The sequence below is a fragment of the Arvicanthis niloticus genome, chromosome 16, assembly GCF_011762505.2.
Source record: "Arvicanthis niloticus isolate mArvNil1 chromosome 16, mArvNil1.pat.X, whole genome shotgun sequence".
NCBI lineage: Eukaryota > Metazoa > Chordata > Mammalia > Rodentia > Muridae > Arvicanthis > Arvicanthis niloticus.
In genome coordinates this window covers 7,889,109-7,914,593 of record NC_047673.1, presented here as the reverse complement: position 1 = coordinate 7,914,593, position 25,485 = coordinate 7,889,109, and the positions used below count along the sequence as shown (strand labels likewise).

The following is a 25,485-nucleotide window of genomic DNA, read 5'->3' as shown; positions in this document are numbered from 1 at the left end:
TAGTTAGAGTTTAACTACATGGCTGTTTTTCTCTCCTTGTCTTCTTATGTCTTTCTCCTCAGCTTTCCAGGGTGAGTCTCCCATGTCTCTATTTCCCAGAATTCTCTCTATCCCTGTCGGGTATCTCAGCTCCTATTTCCCGCCTTGGCTCATGGCCATAGCTTTTTTTATTGACCGATGATGCTTATAAGAGTCTCTCTACAGTGGGAGTGTGATGAGAACACCAACCTCCCCAGGCAGCCTAGCCTCCCCAGCACAGGTCTGCACTAGGACCCATGGTGCCCTCACTGGACAGGGAGAGCACAATTCTCTTAAAGGTGCTGTCCTGCACGTGCATGCTATGTCTCCTGGGATCTGACCCTTCCTTTCCTCTTGTGCCCAAATCCCAAAGGACTGGAGCATCACTGTACCCTGTGCCCTCCACGTTCCCATCTCCTCACAGCAGAGCGAGCACACATACACACTGCTCACCGACCCACAGTCCAGAGGAGAAAGACAATGAACAGAGAAATGCGTACGGTCTCATAAGGTTTATGGCCATGCAAGACACCTAAGAAGTCTTCCTAGCTGGGGGTGGAGATGACTCAGTGCTTAAAGAGTGCACACTGCTCTTGCAGAGGTCAGAGGTTAGTGCTCAGCACCCACAGCAGGTGTCCCATGAGCACCTAGTCCCCAACTCTAGGGGTCTCACAGTGCTGGCTCCTCCCTCAGGCATCTGTGTTCACGTGCGTCCCCACACACTGCGCATGTACACACTCACACAAACCTTCAGACAACAAGAGGCTGGAAGGACAAGAGCCTGCACTCGGTGAAGTCCTATCAGGCAAACAAGCATTCGAGGCTGAGGGCGTCACTCCCCTTCCTGAGTCCTCTGTGATCGATCCTTGTTGTAAGAAACACAGTTCCTAACTGCTGAGCGCACACATCTTACAGGCACAGCTTGGCCCCGGGAGCAGAATAGTCTCAAGTGCTGGGTGGGTGCACGACAGAGGCACGCGCGATTGCAATGTGAGGCCAGAGGCACGCGGTCTGTGGGAACTAAGCATTCAGTGCAGTGCTTACGTACTGTGTGCTGTGGTCTAAATAAGTGATCACTCGGTCCGCTTCCTCTTCTAGACGTTTGCTCACATGGTTAAGGTATTCTGGAACCTTCCAAAAAACATTTAACACATCAATGACAAACATTTCTCATATTATACATAAAATTTCTTCAAAAAATTGGAGAAAAAAAGAGAGAAGCAAATACATTCAAGTGAGACATTCATTGACTACCATTGAGAACACCTCTAAAACCAGGGCCCAGGGTTCACTCACTGCTTACTACAAAGTGCTGGGAGACAAAATACACACCAGTGGGCCCATAATGTGGGAGTTAGTAGTAGTACCTGGGTAGACAGCCCAAAGCTTACTAGCAACCTGTACCCACTCATGGATCACATGGATCTGTCAGCCGTGCCACCCTCCCTCCCCTGCAACCACAGACATCACTTGTCTAGGGGTGAAAAGTCCTCAGTGCCACCTGCCAGCATGGCTGCAGCTAAACTATGACCTGACAGGCTAGGCCGACCTTGGAAGGAGTGGGTGGCTCCATGGAGGTGCTGAAGGACTGGACTCTGGTCCCTGAGAAGCTGCTCAGTGGGTCTGAGGGATACTGCCATTCCACATGCTTCTTCACATGCACTCTTTACCCATGTTTACACAGGTGAACATTTTGACTTTTAACATTAGCTCTTTATCTTCTTGTTTAGACATGTGCTCCTTTGCTATTTCAGAAACTACTGGGGGGGGGTGGGGGGGATAAAGGAAGAGAGCCCCTAAGGGAAAGAAATTAACTTCTCTCTGCAGCAAGTAGTTCTTTCCTGAGGACTTGAGACTTTGGCAAATGTGTGCACAGGAAAGGGCAGCAGCCCCAGGAGTGGGCTACAGCCAACACAGTCCGTCGGCTGCACATCTCACCTCCCTGTCCTGCATCAGCCGCTGGCCTTCGGCAGCGTACAGACAGTTAGTCTCTTCCAAGAACTTCAGCTCAAAAGAGTCTTTATACACCTAGGGAAAAGGCAGTTAGCGATGAGCTTGAATACGGAAACCATCCTGACCAAGCACTAATTCTTATCAGTCTTTTCTGTGGCTCCTTGAACGGTGAACCACTGGCCCCCATCACTCTCCTTAAGGACCAGACAATCCTGTTTTCCACTCATACTTCTGGGGGACTGTTCCCCACTTACATCTCTGAAGCCTGCGCTTCCCCTGGGGCAGGTACCTGCAGATGACGGTCACATGCTCGAGACTGAGGCCTCACCTGGAGATCTGAGAGCATGCTTAGCAAGCTCCGAAGCAGGCTCCTGTCCACCGCCTCTCCACTTCGCTCACGCCCAATCAGCAGCAGGATCCCATCGATGGTCTTACTCTGCACTGTCCTGTCGCTGACAATGTGGCTCCGAAATAGCTCCAGGCCCATGTCCCTGATGGAGAGACACAGCAAGACTGGCTCCCCTCGATGTTCTAGAGCTTCATGTGTGCTACAGGCACCAGCCCAAAGCTACAAGCACCAGCCCAAAACTGCTGACGCTGATTATATCCAGAGCGTCGAAGGTCCTCTTATAAATGTTTGTTAGGCTAGTCCAGGATGACTGTGCCTCTGAGGTGAATTCCTAGATTGGTCAAGCTGACTATCCCAAGGAGATTATGAGGTATCTGTGCCACACAGGCACTCGATTATCAAATTGTTAAATTGCTAATGTTGGATCTACTGTCTTTGACCTATGGCTCACCATTCTCCTGGAGTGAGCTACAAAGGTATCTAGATTATGGGACTCACCATTACATCTGCATCCCTCCATCCCCCATACTGTCTCCAGCAACCACTGTTGCTGATACTTTTTCCACAGAAAGCAGATATGAAATGATTGCAAGTTAACCCTGCTCCCTCAGCCTGTAGCCCAGGAGTCATGGGAGTCTGGGCAGTGAAGACACCATGCTCTAACAAGAGGTTTCTGCAGGTTTCCAGCAGTCCCAGGGTCAGGGTGGACTCACCAGATAGAAGGCAGCATGGAGTTCTGGAGGACATAGGTGCGATCCAGAAACAGGAAGATGCTTCTGATCATGATCTGAAGAGCAGAGGAGCAGCGTTCCCACACCCACACCCACTCCCACTCCCACACACCTTTGAGGACAGACTTTTTGGACCATCTTACATTAGCTGCCTTGAAAGTGACAATCAGTTCTCGATGGAAACCCGCACATACCAAGACCCTCATTTTTACAAACTTAACTTTTTCTTCTGGAATTTTCCATTCAATACAACAGTTCAGACAGCAAGGATTTTAAAGCACTCAGCCTCAAGGAAATCTGAAATGTAATTATCGCCCAAAATATGATACAATGAACCTTGTGGATGGAGGTGTGGGTCTCATGGCCTTAAACTTTTTATTTTCCTATTTCTACTTCCTAATGTGATGATTACAGGCAGCTATACCCCCTCTACTCCTGGCTTAAGTTTTCTAACAGTTAGAAAACTTGCTGCGCTGTCTTGAGGCTCTTGGGCTCCTGTGCAGGCAGTGAACTGTCCTCTCTCTTACTGCTGAAGCCATGTGTTCCCAGCTGGAACCGCCTCCACCTTTTGGTGAGCCTTGCTGACATTTGGAATCCCTTCCCTAGTGGACACTCTTGCGTTTCATATCCACGTGGCTCACAATGCTGCTCACTAGACAAGGAGTGTCCGTCTACTTGAAGAAGCCACAGAGACCACCTTCTCTCAGAGGTCGTCAGCAGCTGGGCCATAAAAAACCCACGTCTCAAGTCACATTAGACCCATCTACAGCCTAAGGCTTGGCCAATCAGCTACATCCAAGAGCTGGAACTCAGGCCAACCTTCAATTCGACACTGGGAACCTCCTTTGAGAACTTGGGGAAGTCTTCGAGGAGCACACAGTGACTGCTGACCTGGAGGCCGAGCTGGCCAGCACCTCCTTCTGGAAGAGGCTGAGTGAGTAGCTCACCTCCCCACTCCATTCTACTGCTTAATGTGGTGAAAGGTCCCTGAGCTCAGGCCTTAAGTTGGTGGAAAGGCGGCCATGAAGAACTCACCTTCATGTGTCTAGAGCGGAGGCTTGTGAGGACAAGCACAAGTGAGCAGGCGTGAGCGAGCTGACTCAGGCATTCACAGTAGTACTGACAGAATCAAGGCTGACGACGGCTGCAAACTTACCATTTGTCTGCAGTGATCTTGCCAGCATGTGTTAATCTTCTTTAGAAATACAACGCTGTCTAGTGAGTCTGTGCAGCCCTGCTAAGGAAGCTTTAAACACAACAGTCCATCCCAGTTTTCCAACTTTCACTTTAACCATACCCTTCCTGCTAGATGCCCTTCTACGAACACTGAAAATATGACCACTGAAAGGTCACACTACACTCTCAACATTTACGTACCCTAATTCCACAGTGGAAACCCAACCCTAAGGCAATAGTGCCAGGAGGCATAAATGACGTCCCAGAGAGCCGCCTCATCCTACCCACAAAGCAGGATGCTCTTACCAGGTGGAGACAACTAGTACTTGGGTCTTAGGACTTCCAGTCTCCCGGCTGGGAAGAGTAAACACCCACGGGTAATTATTACAGATACACCAACAGAGACCTGCCGCTCCCAAATCACGAGTGTGAATGCCTGGCCTCTGCCCACTGCCACCTCATTTCCTGTCTGTGGTAACCTACCTGACTCATCCGCCCCTGAGATCTGTGTCTTACTGCTTTGACTTCCATTCTCTCCTCTCTGCAGGGTTGCTTTCTGTTCCTGCCAGCTGATAGAAATAACCAGGCACAGGTGTTTCATCAGGCGGACAGGACTTCACCCCAGGACTGAACAGAACTCTACAAAAGACCTTCTACAGCCGGTGTCTGGTAGGACCAGGATGTCTCACAGTCAAAAAGTGTGTATGAATAATAACAGCAGGGAGCCGGCAGCTCAAGAGTGGTAGAGGCTTGCCTAGTAAAAACTTAGAACACTAAACACAAGGTTGCATCTGTGACCAGACTGTGCACCAGCTAGATTCTAAGTGTGCTTCTCTGTGTTTGGGACTTTGTATGTGCGTTGGGAGCAGTGTCATTCTGCCCAAGACTGGCCTTAAACTCAGCTTTCCTCCTTTCCCAGTGTCCCACATGTTGGGAATTTAGGTGTCAGACACCACACTGTGCTTGTTTGAGTCAGGATCTTAACATACAGCCTATGCTGGCAATGAACGTGAGTCTTTCTGCCTCAGTATCCTCAGAGATTACAGGAATGTGCCAGTGTATGTGGCCTAGGAAAGACTTAAACATTTTTTGAGGTAGGGTCTCACTATATACTCTGGCTGGCCTGGACCTTGCTATTAGGACATTCTATAACTTACTGTATGTATATATGTATGTATGTATGTACGTACGTACACCTATATATGTACAGTGCCCAATGAGAGCAGAAAGGGGCATCAGATCTCCTGGAACTGGAGTTATGGTTGTGAGCTACCGTGTTGGTTATAGGAACCAAATCCCAGTCCTCTGTAAGACCAGCAAGTGCTTGTAACTGCTGAGCCATCTCTTCAGCCCCATTATTTTTAAATTTTTAGAATTCTTTCAAGTGACCTAATTTTTTATTTGTATGCATGTGTATGCTGGTGAGCCATGGAAGCCAGAGATGAGCTATCACCTGGAATGTAAGTCAACTGGCTGACACAGGTCCTGAGGGACACACAGGTCCTGGGACTTGCCCTTGGGATCCTGCAAGAGCAAAAGTATTCTCACTACCGAGCCTCCTCTCCAGCTCCTAGCACTGCTTTTCTAAAATGTGCAAAACCACAGTTTTAAAACAAAGATGTCAGAATGTGGGTTTCTAGAGAAAGTTGTTTTTTTTCCCCTAATTTTCATTTGATCTTCACACTTCCTAACACAGAAAAGCAGTCCATGTAGGTGGAAAGCAGCAGATGTCCTGTCTGCCACTCAGCACCACATGCCCCATCCATGTCAACAAGTGCAAGAATGGAAGGCCAGCACACTCAGCTCACATGCTAGTGCAAGAATGGAAGGCCAGCACACTCAGCTCACATGCTAGTGCGAGTACAGAAGGCCGGCACACTCAGCTCACATGAGGAAGCAGCACACTTAGATGGGGGAGAAGCTTGCTAAGTGTGCCACAGCCAGGTGAGAGAAGCACCAGATCTTCAGCGAGCGAAGGACAACTGGTAGAGGCACGACTCTGGCCTGACCTCAGGAGGGAAGACAATGTTCAGGGAGACAGGAGAGGGATAGGCACATCTATCTGTGCAGGTGGCCATAGCCACAGTGGGTCAAGAGGTCTAGTTTCTCCCTCCTAAGTCTCAGGGAGCATATCCACAGATTTGGATAGGCAGAGTGAAAGCCTGTCAGTCCAAGGGCTAGCACATTTTCCTTGGAGAATGCGTCTGTAATGTTATATAAACTATGCCAGATCTATACAAAAAGCTGGGCAAAGCAAGACACAGGTTGGCCACAGGACATCTGATGCAGCAGGGTGAGAGATGCCACTGGCCTGATGGTGAAGTGTCTAATAAGCTCACATTGGCTAGTGCTGTGTGGCAGTGAGCCTGCATGAGCCTTTAAGCTTAAGACGAAGTTAAACTGACACTAGTCCATCTGATGCTACCAGGCAGCTCCAGGTCATCAATAGCCACAGGGGAGTTGTACCTGGCTCAGCATCTCTAAGATGCAAGGGTCCAATGTCAAAGTTCTGTAATAGAAGAGTTCTGTTAAGTAACACAGGTCAACCATTTTCTGCTGTTTTCCATGGAAACAGTATAGAAGAGTAAAGCATTTCCACAGAGTTGTGTTAAGGTCCTACTCAGCTTGCTGCAATTCAGTCAGTTCTAGGATGCAAGGCTTAAGGTGTCACCATGGTGCCAGAGGTGAGTAATTCTAGGCAGTGAGATACACATGTGTCAAAAGGGTCTGTTGTGGCTTCTGCTGAGGCAGCTTCCTGGTAGCCATTCTTGTCTCATTTTGGAGAAGAGTTGATCCCTGCAAGGGACTCATACCATCCATGGAAGTAAGGTACACCTTTCATAATACAATTAACACCCAATAGCAAGAATGCTTATGAAAGACTATGAAAAAAATTCCCAATCACAAAGCAAAACTGTATTACTTATATTGGCTGGAAGAGTGCAGGGCAATGGCCTACCCTAGAGCCCAGGTGCTGCACCCACTCTGAAGCACTGCTTGCTCGGCTTCAGCATCTGGCTGAAAAAATATCTTATATAACACTGTTCTTTTTAGGACTATTTAATTATTAGTCAATACATCCCACTGGTCCAAAGCTGTGTACAGTCTGGCCCTCAAAACTGCATGGGTCAGTCACACTTCAAGAAAAGAGGAGCTTCCCTTCTCTGGAAGCCTGTGGCAGCAACTGCTGCTTCTTGCCAGTGGGCTATGCTCTGCCTGCCATGCCCCTGCACGGGCTGTCTGACAGTAGCTTCTCCTCGCTGGGCCTCCTCTGCCCCCAGCACTTCCCTCCTCAGGCAGGTGGGCTTATCCTTTGCTACACACTGTCTTTGTTATCTCCATTATCGGAAGTTCTCAGGCTGACGTCTGAGTTGCTCACAGTGATTTTTCTCAGGACCTAGTATGATGCCAGGCAGCACATAATAGCTCTTTTGGAAATGTGTTGGCTGGTGAAGGTTCTAGACTGCATACGAGCCAGGCTGTCCTACCATGCTGTGATCTTCACAGGACAACTTTATTGAGCTCTAGCTTGGAAACTATAAGTTCTCTCAGTGGCTTGTACAGCTTAAGTGCAATTCTTGATGGCATATCCAGAATCAAATGCAGTCTGTGACCTGAACTGCACACACACTGTGCAGCTCTTAGGAACACACTTGGCACTACGTCATGTTCACTGTCTGGTTGTTCTTCAAGGCACAGTGCAGTGGTCCCCCACTACCCCTTACCTGCCTCTCTGTGGGCTCTACCTGACTTCTGTTGTGCTGCTGTGAGCTGCACGTGCCTGTGTTCTCAGTGACATGTCACTAGGAACATAGAATGTATTAGTGCTTTTGTCCTCCTGTAAAACAAGTCATAATTTTTATAATCTGCTTTCTTATCAAGAAACAGTAATTCCATGGCTTTGTCCTAGGGCTGTGACTCTTGGAGGATGGGAATCAGGCGCACAGCCAGTTTTCTATAATCCAGGATCAAGACACTGGGTAGGAAACAAAGGCTTGCTGAATGTGTGAACACTTAGGTCAACCCCAGAGTGGGATTAGTTGGCAGGATAATTAAAGCAGGGAATCAAAAAGTCATTTGCAGCAAAGTGGGGTTAGAGCAAAACAATGCTGGGCGCTGGCTGCTGACCATGGTGCCCTAGGCCATGGCTGCTGACCACGGCGACACTCAAAGCACACTAGAAGGTTCTCCAGGGATTCAGTCACCATAATCTTGTAAAATCTTGCAGTCCTTAGTTCAAAATGCTTACTGGACAACAGAGAGGCATCCTGATTGAAGTTGTGTAGCAGAATTCAAGATGGCCTCACAAACCTGCTGTGGGATGCCAGCCATGCACCTAGACCATAGAGGCTCAGTGTCTAGCAACACTACCAGCTGCTCTGAATTAACAAGGTCTGCATAGCTGCCAGGAACAAGTTTCCATAGGAGAAAAAAAAAAAAAAAAAAAAAAAAAAAGATTTCCTGAATCAGGAGAAAATCTTGACTACAAAGGCTCTGGGATTTGTTTTAGACATGAATGCATGGAGCCAAAGAAGTCCACATGGGTTTATGCACAACAGAGTTTGTGTCCTAAAATTGCCCTAAGGCCAGGTCAGACAGATGTCCTTGTGGGCATGAGTCACAGATGACATGGTAGCAAACCTCAGATGGCCTCTGCCCAGCCCTGTGTACATACAGTACATGCCTGACTAATTCCCTGCTTAATGAAACACTATAGCCAGCCCTCCTTTGTCTGGTTCTGTCCCTGGAGGTATAGTCTCAGGCCAGACAGGCAGGTTCTCTTGCCTGCCCAGAGTAGTGCACAATCCATCAGGAGAAACTGGATGCAGCAAAGACCTGCACACAGTCCTCAGGGTTAAGCCAGATGGTAAGTAGGGACCTTGCTCGTACAGCTGCCCACCTGTGGGAGACAGGAGGCACCCACCCTTAGATGAGATAGCCTCCCTGACACACTGACTTGGGCCTGCCAGACCCTAAGCAGAGAAAATTACTGTGCTGTACCTTGATTCCTGACAGACACACTCCAAGAAAATAAGCTGGGTATGACAGCTATATTTGTGGGGATTTGTCACATATCATAGAAAATAAATAAGATGATTTTTATTAAAGAACAGAACTTAAAGTTTAAGATATCTTCAAAAATTCCCCTGAATGTTCTACTAGATGCAGTACCCTCACTCATATCAGCAATTTAAATGTTACAAATTCCACTAAAAGAACTATTATAACAAATTATGAAACAAAAAGGTCCTCTGTTCTATTAAAAAGACTTAAAACCTATTATTTTATCTTAAGGATATTCATTAGTTTTTTATCCCATTTAAAAAGACTTGTGTAATAAACCGAAACATCACAAGGCAAAGAAAGGATATTCTCTGAACGGGAGGATCTGGGCCTGCACGTGCTCCTCACAGGCCTGGCGCAGCTGCTTGTAGAGCGCTGGGGAGACTTTGTGAGAACAGAGATTTTCAACAGCCTACAACAAAGGGAAGAGGTGGCTGTTCAGTAGGAGCACCGTGGCGCTCGGAGAGCCCTGCAGTCACCTACCATCCAGCCACACAGGCGCTTAGGGCACCTGTGCTGCCCACACTGATGCAACGGCCAACAGCGAGGGCTCAGACTGATGGTACTCACCCACTATTCCTGGGGGGGGGGGGGGGAGGGGTTGGGGGCTGGCACCTCAAGTCTCCAGCTCTGCCCTAGTACAGCTGTTTTCCCATCAGGCTGCCCGACAGTACCAGGAGTCTAAAGTAGGTTTAGATCATGTGGCCATTTTCGGATTCTCTAGGTTGAGACGGGGCACACATTTATCCGAAAAATGACCATGTAAACCTGGGCAGTGACAGGAGGGGAGCAGAGCCCTTGCTCAGGCTGGGACTCAAGCCGTGTGAATGACAGGAAGAGAGCAGGGCCCTTGCTCAGGCACGGCAGATTCCAGCTGTGTGAGTGGAAGACCTGATTCCTGAGTGACAGGCCAGCCTATGCTGGTCCCTGCTTATTTACTGACTGCTGACGTAGAATTCATTTATGTTGTCTTAATGAAGAAATGGCAACTTTTGTTAGGTTTTATTTTGTTGTTAAAAGTTTCTTCTTTAAAATGACTTATTTATTTATTTTATGTATATGAGTACACCATTGCTCTCTTCAGACACATCAGAAGAGGGCAACAGACCCCACTGCAGATGGTTCTGAGCCACCATGTGGTTGCTAGGAATTGAACTCAGGACCTCTGGAAGAGCAGTCAGTGCTCTTAACCACAGAGCCATCTCTCCAGCCCTTGTCTGGTTTTTGAGACAGGGTTTCTCTGTGTAGCCCTGGCTGTCCTAGAACTCACTCTGTAGACCAGGCTGGCCTCAAACTCAAAGATCTGCCAATCTCTGCTTTCCAAGTGCTGGGATTAAAGGTGAACACCACCACCATCCAGCAAAAAAAGCAACTTTAAACAGCCTCCAGAAAAAAAAAAAAAATCAAATATTTCTACCCACTGAAAGAATATAGTTTCACTAGTCATAATTAACCCCCTCCAGTCTGGTGTTCATGTCAGAGTGTCATTCCAGTGTGAAATGGAAACAGGAGTCTCTCTAATGAGCACGGAGACCCAGAGAGCCTTCCCTCAGCTCTGTCCTTATAGCGCCTTATATCAGGTATGTCAATTCTGCCCCAGGAGCATCAGACAGTCCACATTTACACTGCAGTAAAACAAAGGACCTTCTGTACACATCTCCATGCCTGTGTACGTCTGTAAAAACCCAGTTTGTGTGTGTGCTACACTGTCCTTTCTAAAATAGAAAACCCAGTTTGTGTGTGTGGTACACTGTCCTTTCTAAAATAGAAAACCCAGTTTGTGTGTGTGGTACACTGTCCTTTCTAAAATAGAAAACCCAGTTTGTGTGTGTGGTACACTGTCCTTTCTAAAATAGAAAACCCAGTTTGTGTGTGTGGTACACTGTCCTTTCTAAAATAGAAAACCCAGTTTGTGTGTGTGGTACACTGTCCTTTCTAAAATAGAAAACCCAGTTTGTGTGTGTGTGGTACACTGTCCTTTCTAAAATAGAAAACCCAGTTTGTGTGTGTGTGGTACACTGTCCTTTCTAAAATAGGAAACCCAGTTTGTGTGTATGGTACACTGTCCTTTCTAAAATAGAAAACCCAGTTTGTGTGTGTGGTACACTGTCCTTTCTAAAATAGAAAACCCAGTTTGTGTGTGTGGTACACTGTCCTTTCTAAAATAGAAAACCCAGTTTGTGTGTGTGGTACACTGTCCTTTCTAAAATAGAAAACCCAGTTTGTGTGTGTGATACACTGTCCTTTCTAAAATAGAAAACCCAGTTTGTGTGTGTGGTACACTGTCCTTTCTAAAATAGAAAACCCAGTTTGTGTGTGTGGTACACTGTCCTTTCTAAAATAGAAAACCCAGTTTGTGTGTGTGGTACACTGTCCTTTCTAAAATAGAAAACCCAGTTTGTGTGTGTGGTACACTGTCCTTTCTAAAATAGAAAACCCAGTTTGTGTGTGTGGTACACTGTCCTTTCTAAAATAGAAAACCCAGTTTGTGTGTATGGTACACTGTCCTTTCTAAAATAGAAAACCCAGTTTGTGTGTGTGGTACACTGTCCTTTCTAAAATAGAAAACCCAGTTTGTGTGTGTGGTACACTGTCCTTTCTAAAATAGAAAACCCAGTTTGTGTGTATAGTACACTGTCCTTCGTAAAATAGCAATTTGTAAAGAACATTTTTCTCTTTCTTCTTCTTCTTGAGACAGAGTCTCTCTGTGTAGCTTTGGCTGTCATGGAACTTGCTATATAGACCAGTCTGGCCACAAACTCAGAGATCCTCCTGCCTCTGCCTTCCGAGTACTGGGATTAACGATGTGCACCACCAGTCCCCGCATATGAGCGTTTTCTTAGTGCTGCTTCCTGAGTTGGAGTCAATAGTCCAAACCCACTTTTTCTAGCTGTGACACGCTATCACTGTCATACCTACTAACATGAAATACACTGAGGCAAGGCTTTATTTTTAGTACTTGAGAATACCTCAAGGCAGGCGGCAACAGGCTGCAGAGGCTTATTGTAGGCCTGAGTACAAGTGTGTACGGCCTTACCTGGTCCTTGAGGCTGTTTCTAAACGTCCTCTCTTGAGGTAAGAAGGAAGGGTCCAGTCAGGCTAAGACAGTGTGCTAGTGGCATTTAAAAAGTAGTCACCTGAGAGAAGCAAGACTGAGTCCAACAACCATAGGTGGGATGAGGAGGCTTTGGATTTTGCTTGTACCAGCTCACAGCTGTTCTCCTATCAACTCATTCTTAAGACTACTGCTCATCCCTCCCTGAGGGTCACACTTCAGAGCAGACTACTTAGCAACCAACAGACTGCACCAGGGCCATAATGCTGCACACTGACAAGCATGGGCTGTGGCGTCCAAGGCTGTCCACTTGCTCTCTTAAATACCACCTCAGAGCATTTACTGATACCAAAACAAAAATGCTTCCTGTGGCTGCAAACAGTTACCTCCTGGTGAAGAACACTGATTGAAAGGAGGGATTGCAGGCACGTGGAGGCCAGGGCTCTGCTGGTGTTCATTAAATGCAAATTCATGCAGTGATCTTTGGGTTAGAGCTGAAGCCACAGAAAACAGGAACAAGAAATCATGGACTGTGTTACTGGATTTATTGACAAAAAAAGCATACAAGTCTCAACAGCCTGGCAAGCCCTCAGGAAACTATCTCATATACCTAGTTACAACTGAACCCAGCCACTGCATAGACATACAGTATGACAGACTGGGACCCTAGATGCTCCTGAACTCACACCAGAAGACCAGTAAGGCACGCTGCCTAGCCCCAGCAGTCCAGGATTGGTGGCACTTTCTGTGGTAAAAGATGGCCTGGGATCACAATTCCCATCCAGACTTGCTGCCTCCCTCCCTCTCTCCCCGCCACCCAGAGTAGGGCTGGGATACTGGACCCCTCTAGATGCCTACCTGAAAGAAATAAGTAAGTATACAAAATGAAATCAGGACCCAAATCCAGGCCAGAGAAAACTCAGAGGAGACATGCATCTGTCACTATCTTCAAAATCCAACTTTGGCTCTCAAGGCTGAGGCAACAGACACCTGTGAGGGCTGAGCAGGAGGCTGCTAGACCCTGGTAGGACAGACAAGTCAGAGAGGGCACACTCTCTGCTTTTGTAGTGACTTTATGCTCTACTAATATGTGACTTCCTCAAAGTGGTCCCAGCCATAAGGACCTGCTCACCACTCCCTGGGCTTGCTTTCCCACGTTAGTTTAGTCAATCCTGTCACTTAGCTCTACACAGATCCACACTGCTCCCTCTTTTCACTAATGTGCCTGACAGGGATGAATCTTCTAGCCCTGTTGTGTACTCCAGACCAGAGCTGGCTTCTTCCTTGAAGCTAGGCCACCCTGAGGAGTTGGTTCTTAGGTGGAGCACCACACTGGGTCTTCCTCTGATGTGCACTAAGGTGACCAAAGGACAAAATTCAAGAATGTAAGTCACAGGAGTACATCCTTCTGAGTGGTTCAGACTCAGGTCTTCATAAGCAAAGAGATCTGCAAAAAAACACGACCCTGCTCAGAGGAAGACACAGACAGTGGGGGCCAGGAGACCTCCTCACCATGAATAACAGAGCTCAGAGGAAGACACAGACAGTGGGGGCCAGGAGACCTCCTCACCATGAAGGACAGATGAACCCAAGTGATACCCAGAAAACGAGCTGCCGAGCAGAGAGCTGTGACCAATGGGCTCCTGTATGTACCCTAGGCTTCAATGGAGACAGGACGCACAGGTAACCACACTGCTTGTCCGAGGCCACAATCACCCCTCTGCCCTTTACAGAGGCTAGAGCTGAGTCCTCATGGGTGGGTGCCCAGTGGGATGGTGCAGCCTGGAATGCATGAGGTCCTACCCTAGGACATACTGCTGCATATTGATGGTATGGCCAAAACCTGAGTATTTAGGTATTTGGTGCAGTTCTTGCTCCCACTCAAAATAACCAAAAACCAAACCAAACCAAACCAAACCAAACTAACCAAAACCCAAACCCAAACCCAAACCCAAACAACCCAAACCCAAACAACCCAAACAACCCAAACCCAAACCCAAACCCAAACCCAGGAGGCATGTTGGGGCCTTGGACATTGCCTGGAAGTTGGTGGTCTTTGGGAAGTTTCAGCTGCTGCAGCTGCCTACCTAGTTTTAGGCTGCATGCAGGACAGTCAGGAGATGAGGATCTTCAGGAGAGAAGAAGGAATCCCCAATATGCAACAAAGGGTACCCATTCTGGGGTGAGGAAACTACAAATGTCAAGGAACGAACCATCTAGAAGGGTGGAGGTAGAGGTGCTGGAATTCTCACGGGGCCTAGCACAGCGGTTTTTCCATATCCAGATGGAAACCGCAGTCAAGGCACCTAAGAAGGCCTGCTTCAGTGGTAGGGTCGTTTAGCCCCGGATACAGCAATGATCTGCCCTGGCCTAACAAATTCTAAAAAGCAAGACTTAAGACCAGATGGTCCTCACATCATTTAACTATGGCCAGAATAAAAAACAGGAATTTACAATAATATAAAAATACCTGGCACATCAGTTAGAATTTAGAACGTTGAACATCCAATCAAAGATTATCAGATTTTCCTTAATGGGGGACAGGGGGAATCAAGAAGAGGGGCAGTGGGTCAGGACAAGACAACAACCATAAACAAGATTCCATGTGTCCAAAGGTTAGACAGAGCTTCAGGAACCTTCATAATGACCAAGCTGCACTCTTGGGAGGGAGCTGAAGTGTGAGAGAGACTCACACCTGTGGCACGGTTGAGAATGAGAAACTCTGAAGACAAGATGGCTGGCATCCTTGGGGGCACTTGGAACAATCACTGTGCACTTAAAATCTATTCATGAAGAAAACCAAGGTAAGGCTGGAGAGATGGCTCAGCAGGTAAAGGCTGCTCTTTTCAGAGAATGCATGTTTGATATCCAGCACCCACTTAGCAATTCACTTCATTCCAGGTCCAGGGGATTTGACACCTTCTATTCTGTGCATACTAGGTTTGGCTATGGTGCTCAGATACACATGCAGAATAAACATCCATACATATAAAATAATAAAATGATGATGATGTAAACCAAAATGGTTCTACTAGGGAATCCCTTTACATTTAAGAAAGAAACAATGCCAATTCTATATAAGGAAGAAAGAATAATTTTAAATTCATAAGGCCAACATTACTTTGACATGCAAACTGATCGAAGACATAATAAAAAAATAATACAGTAAGAGAAAGCTAACAAAACATTAACCATTCAACTCAACAAATAAAAAAGGTAACAGAAACGGCCACAGTGGCAGTCACTTTAATTCCAGCAGTACTCAGGAGGCAGAGGCAAGTAGAGCACAATGAGTTTGAGGCTAACCTGATCTACATAGTAAGTTCCAAGCTAGCGAAGGATACATAGTGAGACCATGTCTTGAGGAAAAAAAAAAAAAGATAATACATTTCAACCAAGTAAGACATAGCCCAAGCATGCAAGACTGTCCTTATATTCAAAACAGGAAAAAAATTAATGAACATAATCAATGAACTAAGAAACAAAACATATGCAATCCCACAATAGATGCAGAAATGTGCTTTCATTAAATTAACCAGGAGCAGAAAGGACCCTCCTACATGGTAGCATCATCATACTCAACAGGGGCAAACAAAAGGTCTCTGAGACCCAGAGCAAGACAGCGCCAGCTCTCTCACTTCTAACCGCTGTCCCACAGGCTCTTGCCAATTTGGCAAGACAAAGCCAAGAAATAAGAGGCACAAAACTTAGAAAGGAAAAAGCTTTCTAGTTACACGTGATTGTCTAGACAGAAAACACAATGGGATCTACAGAAAACAGCCAAAGCTGGCAAGTTAGAAGGGCAATTCCAATATATAATAAAATCAACAGCATTTCTAAATGCCAGTAAGAATCACAAGTCAGAATTTAAGGTAAGATGAAAATACTGAAACAAGAAATCACTGCTGAGAAATATTAGCCTCAACAGAGTGCAGTCTATCTCTAAGGCCAAGTCAGTTCTCTTTAGGCGACCTAAGAGAGTCACCATACCTCAAAACCGAGCTGGTTCCTTGAAGAAGCCAGAAAACAGACTCAGATTCATAAAGAAATGCAAAGGACCAAGAACAGCTGGGACAAATGTGGAAAACACAGGACTGGAGGCCAACCCTCTGACTTAATGCCTTGCAATCCCTCCTAGATAATCTGACAACTGGTCTTGTCTGAGAAAGGCAGTTGGGCAACAATGTGTCCAACCCCTGGACACTTAAAGGGAAAACACTGCACCTAGATTTATATCTTACCACACACACAGATGTGCACACAATGTACATCACAGATCTAAATGGAAAACTTTCAACTCTAAATGTCTACAGGGAAATAAATACAAGGGCTTAGATTAGGCCAAACATATATTGCTTTGGTTTTTTTTTTTTTTTTTTTTTTTGAGACAGGGTTTCATGTAGCTGGCCTTGAGCTGGCCAGTAGAAGAGGCTGGCCTTGAATTCCTGACTCTCCTCTGCCTGCTGAATGCTGGGATTACAGGAGTGTGCTCCTATTACCAGTTATAGCAAAAGTTTATTTTTTATGTGGATACTAAAAACATAATCTAAAAGAACCACCAATACACTTAACTTCAGAATTTAAATAATTGTTCTTCAAAGGACATAGATTAGTTACGGGATAAGTCACAGACTAGAAGGAACTATTTGCAACACCTGTATAGAACTTTTATGTGGAATACATACTAAACTCATACATTTACTAATGGGAACGTAATCTAAGCAAATGAAGCTGGGCATCCTGGCTCCTATCTGTAATCCCAGCACTTGGGAGGCTGACGAAGGAGGATTATAGTTTGCAGCCAGAGCAAGCTACACGGAGAGATAAGAGGGAAGCAGAAAGAGGCAGATGACAGGAGGAGGCAGGGAGCCAGCAGATGTCAACAGTAAACTGCATCCACAGTACAGTACAGCAAAAGGCACATGAACAGACGCCTGCCATCAACAGGGATGGCAAATTAAACCAGTTTGTAAAACTTGACAGTACCAAATGCTGGTGAGAATGTGGAGCAAAGGGCCCTCATGCTACCAGTAGGGTGGAAAATGATACAGTCACTTTGAAGAGCAGCAGCTTCTTATGAAATTAATCCACATTTTGTATATCTCTGAGATATGTTCCTGAGAAGAATGAGAACACATTCCCACACAAAATGTATTCAACATTCCTAGCAGCTCTGGGGGCAGTGTTTTCCCACTGGACACACAGGACGTCCACCACCTGATGAATAAGCCAACTGAACTCTATCTACTCTACTCATTAATACAAATAATATGCACTTGGGGGCACACAGGAGGGGTTTGAGAGGGTGTATGAGGGCCATGAAAGGAGAAGGAACGGGACGGAAGGAATTCTATTTCAAGTAATAAAAACATTAAAAACAACAACAAACAATGAAACAAACCAAAATACCAAACTGTTAGCAACCAAGTAAACAGCAAACTCCATTCTTTACAGGGGACAGCAAACGAAGGACTCCTTTTAGATAGAGGTGGAGTACATAGAAACACACAGCAGCTGCTGTGGGAAGAGATGACGGCAAGGGGTTGCCCTTCTTTACAGGGGATGGAAATAGTCTAAATTTCCATGGAGGGGCTGGCAAACAACTCTATTTCAGGCCATTAAAATCTACTGGAACAACAAGTATGTTAGTGTGAGCCTATAACCCCACACACGAGGGGCAGCCTGAACCAACTACCCAGTAAGACTTTTTTTCATGTATATAAGTACATTGTAGCTATCTTCAAACACACCAGAAGATGGTTGTGAGTTACCATGTAGTTGCTGGGAACTGAACTCAGGACCTCTGGAAGAGCAGTCAGTGCTCTTAACTGCTGAGCCATCTCTCCAGCCCCACAGTGAATCTCTTAAAAAATAAAACCAACTCACTCTCTCTTCCCCTGAAAAAGTAAAATAAACCTATCAGAGCCCATGTTATATGCCCCCAACACTGTATTCATAAGCACATACTTAAAATGATAAAAATAAAAGTAAACCTTTAGGCGGGTGTAGCAGTGCATAATGTTAATCCCAGCACCAAGAAACAAAGGCAGGAGGATCTCCGTGAGTCAGACTAGTGAGTGCTAGAACAGCTAAGGCTACCCAGTGAGCCCTGTCTAAACAAAAAAACAAAACCTTAAATAAAATCCTCTCCCTCAATACACAATCAACTCAAAAACTTAAGACAAAGAACAGACACATATATATACCAATCTGTCACTATCGGCCAGTGGTCCCTTACCCAGAATGCTCAAGGCCACCAGTGTTTTGGATTCAGATGTGCACAATGATGTACTTGGGGAATGAGAATCAAGTCTAAACAAAGCTAATTCATATCCCATATCCCTTGAACACAATTTGAGGACTTTCTTGTTTATCATCGTCTGTGGAGACGATGTGTACCTGTGTTTGTGTCACATCAAGAGTCTGTAGGTCAGTTTTCTCCTTCCCCCTTTTTGAGGGTTCTGAGGTTCCAACACAGGTTGCCAAGCTTGCTCTGCCAGTGCTTTACCCAGTGAGTCATCTGGCTGGCCCTAGCTCGACCGTCATTTTATTCAATAGTTTTAGCGTACACTGTGCTCCGTCTGAGGCCAGGCAGAGGAGGTCAGGTGTGAGTGCACTACAGGTTTTGGATTTGGGAGTTTGGGGTTCGGCGTGATCGGCTGGTCACAGATCCCTTTGGGCACTACTGCTTACTGTTCTTCTTGTGCTTTCTGTAACTTACAACACACTTAGTGTGTAACCAGGACAAAACAAGCCTCTTAGGTAACTTTTAAGTAACACATAAGTAATTATATGCTCTATCATGAACTAAAAGATAGACTATTTTGCAAACAATACTGTATAAAACCATGACAGAAAAGTGTGCTTGAAACAGCAAAATGTACTTCTGACGAATTTTTTTCCCTGCTGCAGACAAAACGCATCTTTAAATTAAAACTACCCGAATCTGTCTGCAACCTTATTTGCAGTAATTAAACAACAAAACAGTGTGTGTGTTGGGGAGGGGGGGTTCGTCACAACACTGTGACCCTACTAGCAAGTGTGTTATGGATCATAAGCTGGCATTCTGATAGCACTGCAGACTACTGGAGCCCTGTGCCTCTCAGCTCCAAACATCTCCTTTCTTCTGGTGATGGGAAAACTTACACCTCCTAAGCAGCCTGGTCTAAGCCTCAACACACAGCACTAATCCAGGGCGGCGATCCACAGAAACACCTGCTGACCCAGGACTTCGCGGCTTCCGCTAGGGAAGGCTCGGGCCGCAGCTTTTCCCCGGGCAGGCCTCCCTAGCGTCGGCCCCCGTGGCTGCGGGAGGAGGAAAACAGCCCGGTGCTCGCAGGCCCTCGCCGCCGCTCACCTGGTACAGCTCCTCCAGGTTGTACCTGATGGATGTGCTGCTCTGGATCGCCTTGACCGCCTCGTGAAGCTTCCGCCACGTGTCCTGAGTGTAGTTGTCAGGCAGCCGCGGCCTGTCTGTGGGGAGAGAGGGTCAACGGCCGCGCGGGGACAGGACAGGCCGGGGCACCGAGGCAGGGCCCGGCCGGGCCAGCCAGGAGGTGCGGGATCAGGGCCGGCTGGGGCGCGGGGACGTGGCGGAGCATGAGGTGCAGGGACAAGTTAGGCTGCAGCGCCGAGACGGGACAGTGCGGGAACAAGGCGGGCTGGGGCGCGGGGACAGGGCCGGCCGGGCAGCCCCAGGAGGCCCTGTCCGAGCGCGCGACCTGCGGACCGCCCCGTTCGCTCCTCACCGGAGCGCACCCACCTCGGAAGTTCTTGATGACCAGCTTCCTGGAGCCGCCCGTGCCCCCCGGTTTGGCGGGGCCACCGGCCAACGCCGCGGGCTTGGTGAGGCCGTTGGTGCGGCCCATGAGAGCCGAGACGCTGCCCTTCCGAGGGCCCTCGTCCGCCATGGCTGGGCCGGACGCCGCCCCGCCCCGCGCCGCCCAGCTCCTCCTCCTGCCCTGCGCCCCGTCCGTGCGCGCCCGGCTCCTCCTCCTCCTGTGGGGCTCCGCCCGTGAGCGCTCGGCTCCTCCTCCTTCTGCTCGCGGCCGGGTCCGCGCGCCGGAGGTCCAACCGCCGCGGCGCGCACCGGAACGATCCGGCTCCGGTGCGCGGACTCCGCCCAAGGAGGGCTCGGGGGACTCGTGGACGTTCTACAACGAATGCTCGCGAGAGGGCGCCGTGACACTCGCACCGTGTGCTCGGGAGCTGGCTGCCCAACGTCACATCGAGGGCCGGGACACCCCGGCGAAGACTTGAGTGGATAAAAGCACCCCACAACCTTGCCTCCGGGGCCACCTCACACCTAGGGCTCAGGAATGCTCCGTGCGGTGGCACGTCGGGGGTTGGGGGACGGAATACGCTGCAACCATTGATCTGGGGTGCTCCAGGGAAGGGGGATGGGAGGACTCTGGCACACCGTCAGCGGGTGCTAGGAGCGCGCGGGACGTCTTCCCAGTGGGATCTGGACTTTTGTTCTAAGAGAGCCAGGCGCACCTCTGCACACTGAGGGTTGAGGAGCGGGTCACCCTCATCGGGCAAGGGGTGAGGAGTACGAGGAGTCGGGTCACTAGCACACAGACGTGATCAGGGACGCAGGGACACGTTCCCAAGTCGGTTGGGACTCCTCCACGTCAGTCCTCCGTCCTCGCGCGCGCCCCCGCCGGACCTGAGGCGTCCCAGCGACCTCACTGACAGCTACCAAAAAGAAGTGCTCGCGCCAGCTCTGCTCAGCTCGCGCCACCCGCTCCGGAACCAAAGTGCAGAGGATACAGTGTAGGGACAAGAAGCGGAGACGGACCTGCGCCGGAAGTGAGGCGCTTAACGCCCGCGGCCGCTACTATGGCGCACATCACCATTAACCAGTACCTACAGCAGGTGGGTTTCGCTTGGTATCCTTGCATACTGGCCACGGGGGTGAGTCCTGGGGCCGAGTCGGACGGTGCCGGGGGTCCTGCAGCTGGCGTTGAGGAGAGGAGGGTCTGCTGCATGCAGTGGGCAGCCTGCCTTACTCAAAAGTTGCAGGTGCTTCCCGATGGGACAGAGGAGGATCCGAGGTGGAGGTAGCAAGATCGGGTCCACTTGTAGAAGCGGCTGTCTGAGTAGCACTGTCTGCACGAAGCACTTTGTGTCTCTTGGCAGCGGTGCCCATCAAGGCTTTGCTCAAAGCCTGCGAATGGCACAAGCAAACAGTGTTGCATCTGGGCGGAGGGTTGTGTTTGCGTTTTCTCCACAAACCTAGGAGAGAGGGCCTGTTAAGGCGTTGAAGGTGTGAATCCCACTAGGCAATACACCTGGTACAAGAGGCAGCCAGATAGGAAAGTCTGATGAACGTTTTAACTCACTACACTGCTGCTCATGCTGGTTATGAATCTTGGATTTGCACTTAGCTCTATTATCAAGGCCCCCGCTTCCTGTCCCAAGCACCTCAGTTTGGGCACTAGTGTACTAGAAGTAGTACTTGTGTGCCTCTTAAGTAGCGGCACTGTTGTCGGTGCTGTGTGTGCATATATATTCACTTTGATTCTATCACAAGGCCCTCCTTGAAGAGCTCGGTAGGTGGCTAACCCATGTCTTCTCAGCTCAGAAACATCAGTTGAAACTCAGTTGAAACTCAGACTCAGATTCTGGCTCTATAGTGCAGTTATTTAATACTTAGCAAGATATTGATTCTGGAGATCAGTTATCTTATTGTTGGTCAAAAGACCAGTCTTTTTTTTCAACACATTGGCCAATGGCTACCTGTTGACAAATTGTCTCTCCTTCCCTGTGATATCTATGCTAATTTCCCAGAAGCTGTTGGGATTAGGTTGGTTGAATTTTGCCATCCTTGCAGGTTAGTAAGGTAGCCGGTTACTCTCGTGGTTGCTTGAGCCAGGAATAAAGGTCATTCCTTCCTATCATAGGGAATGGCATGGCATCAGTGTGTGTGTGCTGATTCCTGGGTATCCCAGTTCCATAGTGGTGGTGTGATGGGCTACAAGGGATGCCTGCTCTGTTTCAGAGAGAAACATGGAGCTTGAGGAATCCACCCCTTACAGTAAGACTGAGGCCTACTTTTCTCCAAGGTCAAACCAGAAGGAAACTATACTCCATTTCCCAAGGTTAGCAGCTCTAACACACCTCTAATTCAGAACCCACAGCCAAAGACCATCATAGACATCATAGCCCTAAGAACAAGGACACTCCCTGTGACCACGATACTTTCAGTAGCCTGAGAACTTTGACACCGATGTGTGTAACTCTTAATTTTCCTTAGGATTTGTTTTTTTGAATCCAGAGTGCAATCATGTTGCACACTGCATGCATTCTTGTTCTGGATAATGTGGGTCTGTGAGCTTTCTGTCCTCCAGTTCCTCTTGTAGAGGTGGCTTACCCTTACGAGGGTTCTTTCCCAAACCAGGTACTGTATCAGTTGGCCAGGATATGGTTTCCTGTTTTCCTTTCTGAATTGATTTTTTTTTTATGTGATTCTGGGTGCTGAAGCTAGGGTCTGTGCATCTGGGCGCTGAAGCTAGGGTCTGTGCATCTGGGCACTGAAGCTGGGGTCTGTGCATCTGGGCACTGAAGCTGGGGTCTGTGCATCTGGGCAAGTTCTCTGTCATTCATTGAGTCACATCTTGACCCTCTTTCTATAAGTATCTGTTATTTGTTTTTTAGGTTAAGGAATAATTTCTGGGCTGTAGAGATGGCTCACAGGTTAAGGATACTTGTTGATCTTGCTGAGGACTTGGGTTCAGTTCCCAGCACCCACATGGCAGTGCATAACATAAAATAAATTAGTCAATTTTTGTTTGTTTGTTTGCTTTTAAAGACAGGCTCTATTTGTGTAGCACTGGCTCTCCTGGATCTCACTCAGTAGATTAGGCTGGCCTTGAACTTAGAGATCTGCCTGCCTCTGCTTCTTAGGTGCTGGATTAATAGCATGTGCCACTAACACCCAGCTAAAATAAATAATAAAAAGTAAATATTAAAAAATAATTCCCCTTATACTCTTTCTTTAAAAACTATTATGGATATGTATATATGTATGTATATATGTGTACGTGTGTGTGTGTGTGTGTGTGTGTGTGTGTGTGTGTGTGAGTATGTGTATGTATGTGTGTTCTCTGTACATAGTCCTGGTTGTCCTGGAACTCCCTAAGTAGATCCAGCTCTCCTTGAGCATACAGAGATAGATCTCCGTCCCCCAAGTGCTGGGATTAAAGGCATGGGATGTCACACCCAGCACACATTATGGATTATTTTTAATACCCAGTTATACTTTATCACCACTGTACTCCTTTGGAAGCTCAGATTTTCTGAAAGCTGCTTCAGTTGGTTTCTGTGGCTTTTGAACCTGTCCCTGTCCTTCCTTGAGCCTTTTTTTGGGCCACATGTTTTTAAGCTCATCCAAGCCTTCCCTGACCCAGCTCTGGCATCAACCCTTTCTCCAAGGAGTTTTGCTGTCAGTGAGGAATGGCACTTATAAAACAAGCCTGGTATCAGTTATGTTTGCTGTGGGTTTTCAATAGATAGAAAGAATGTGTACAGTTTTAAGGAACTGTCAGGTTTAAGAGCAGGTGGTACCCCTGTGGACTGACTAGGACCTGAGAAGACCTAGTGTAGTTGGGAGAGATGTCTCCTGGAGTTCCTGAAGAACACTCTCCCCTGACGTGCCAGCCCAGGATGTTGTGCACAGGTGCTGCTTGGGGTATAAATTCATGGTCCAAACAGTGTCTAACCTTAGAGGATGCAGCTTCTGTGTTATCGTTTGGTAAAGCACCTGTGGCAGGTGGCTGGGTGCCAGGGATGAGGTATCTATGGCGTGACCAGACACTTTAAAAGAGTACTGGGGACTAAACCCAGGACTTGCACATGCTAGGACCACGGGGCTTCATCCTAACCCCTGCCGCCCCTGCTCCTGTTTTAAGGTTTGTTTATTTTTTAAAAAGATTTGCTTATTAAGGCCTGACACCAGCCTTATTTTCTTGCCCACTCCTAAGTTCGTATCTCATTATTGAGGCAGGACTCTGATGGGGCTTTCTTAGGGAGTCCAGGCCTGTGCGCAGTGCCCTGTGGAACTGTGCCCGTTGCCAGCTAAGTTGTTCTTTAGGCTTTAGGCACAGTTAGGTGATTATGGACATCCAGAGCTACTGGTGTTAGGGTTCCTTCCCCCTGCCATCTCTAAGGTCACTGGCAAAGGAAGTCACTCAGGAGTGAATAGTCCTGGGGGCTGCTCCCTGCCTTGGAGGACTCAGGCTTAACTGTTTTCTTACCCTCGGAAGATCCCATTTTGAAATATATTTGTTTCCTGGATAACTTTACATTTTAGTTATTGTAGCCTCTCACAGAGGAGGAATCTGCTCTTACGGTGTACAGTTCATTGCTCAGGCTCTGTGAGAACAGATCTTGTCTACCTGCTCAAGTGTCTCCTTCATCTTTTCAGGTGTATGAAGCCATCGACAACAGAGATGGACCATCCTGTGCAGAGCTGGTGTCCTTCAAGCACCCTCATGTTGCGAACCCACGGCTCCAGGTAGGCGGTGGATATACCCATAGTGTCTAAAGAAAATGGAGAGGGTGAGGGATGCTGGCTGTCAGTCTGCAGGTAAGAAGGGCTATACACAGGCATCTAGAGAGAACTGTGGGCTGTCAGTTTTCTACGGAAGTTTGAGTAAAAGGAAACTAATATTACCACTCCCATTTGAAAATTTATAAGTTTCTTGAAGAGAGCCTAGCTCACTTGGCTTCAGCACCCCTATGTGAGAGCGTTGTGCTGGCTGCCATTCAGCTGAGATGACGGGCTTGTGTGTGTGATCACGTAGGTCCATCTGGACAGTATTCCACTGACCTTTCATCTCGTAGGCTCACACTGATGGTCGATGTCTGAGTCAGTGTTTTCAGGAGGAACTACAAAATAGTGATTTATTTTCTTTCTGCTTTTTTCCTTTAAGTTTAATTTTAAATTATACTTATTCATTTGTTTTTGTGTATATGTATTTGGGCATATATGTGCCATGGTCTGTGTGTGTGTATGTGTGTGTGTGTATGTGTGTGTGTTTGAAGATCAGGAGACAACTTATGGGAGTTGGTTCTCTTCTTCCCCTATGTGGGTCCTAGGGATTGAACTAAAACCATCAGACTTGGCAGCAAGCCTC

At 47.6% G+C, this 25,485-nt stretch overlaps 2 protein-coding genes across 4 annotated transcripts in view; one reads left to right on the top strand and one right to left on the bottom strand.

Moving 5' to 3' along the window:
* Cul4a (cullin 4A) overlaps positions 1–20,305 on the bottom strand; it is a 40,862-nt gene extending 20,557 nt beyond the window's left edge. Inside the window, exons 1-8 of one of the 2 annotated variants that reach the window (XM_034520488.2) lie at positions 20,109–20,305; positions 19,704–19,819; positions 9,600–9,703; positions 4,208–4,277; positions 3,034–3,107; positions 2,300–2,462; positions 1,957–2,046; positions 1,067–1,149 (exon numbers count right to left, since the gene is read on the bottom strand). In XM_034520488.2, coding sequence (XP_034376379.1) covers positions 1,067–1,149; positions 1,957–2,046; positions 2,300–2,462; positions 3,034–3,107; positions 4,208–4,277; positions 9,600–9,703; positions 19,704–19,819; positions 20,109–20,256 — 848 coding nt within the window. In that variant the 5' untranslated portion in view covers positions 20,257–20,305. The remainder of the gene's footprint in view (positions 1–1,066; positions 1,150–1,956; positions 2,047–2,299; positions 2,463–3,033; positions 3,108–4,207; positions 4,278–9,599; positions 9,704–19,703; positions 19,820–20,108) is intronic. The other variant, XM_076913832.1, reaches the window with a different exon arrangement.
* A 129-nt stretch (positions 20,306–20,434) lies between these two features.
* Pcid2 (PCI domain containing 2) overlaps positions 20,435–25,485 on the top strand; it is a 31,988-nt gene continuing 26,937 nt past the window's right edge. The window contains exons 1-2 of one of the 2 annotated variants that reach the window (XM_076913833.1): positions 20,435–21,223; positions 24,774–24,863. In XM_076913833.1, the coding sequence (XP_076769948.1) occupies positions 21,188–21,223; positions 24,774–24,863 (126 nt within the window). In that variant the 5' untranslated portion in view covers positions 20,435–21,187. The remainder of the gene's footprint in view (positions 21,224–24,773; positions 24,864–25,485) is intronic. The other variant, XM_076913834.1, reaches the window with a different exon arrangement.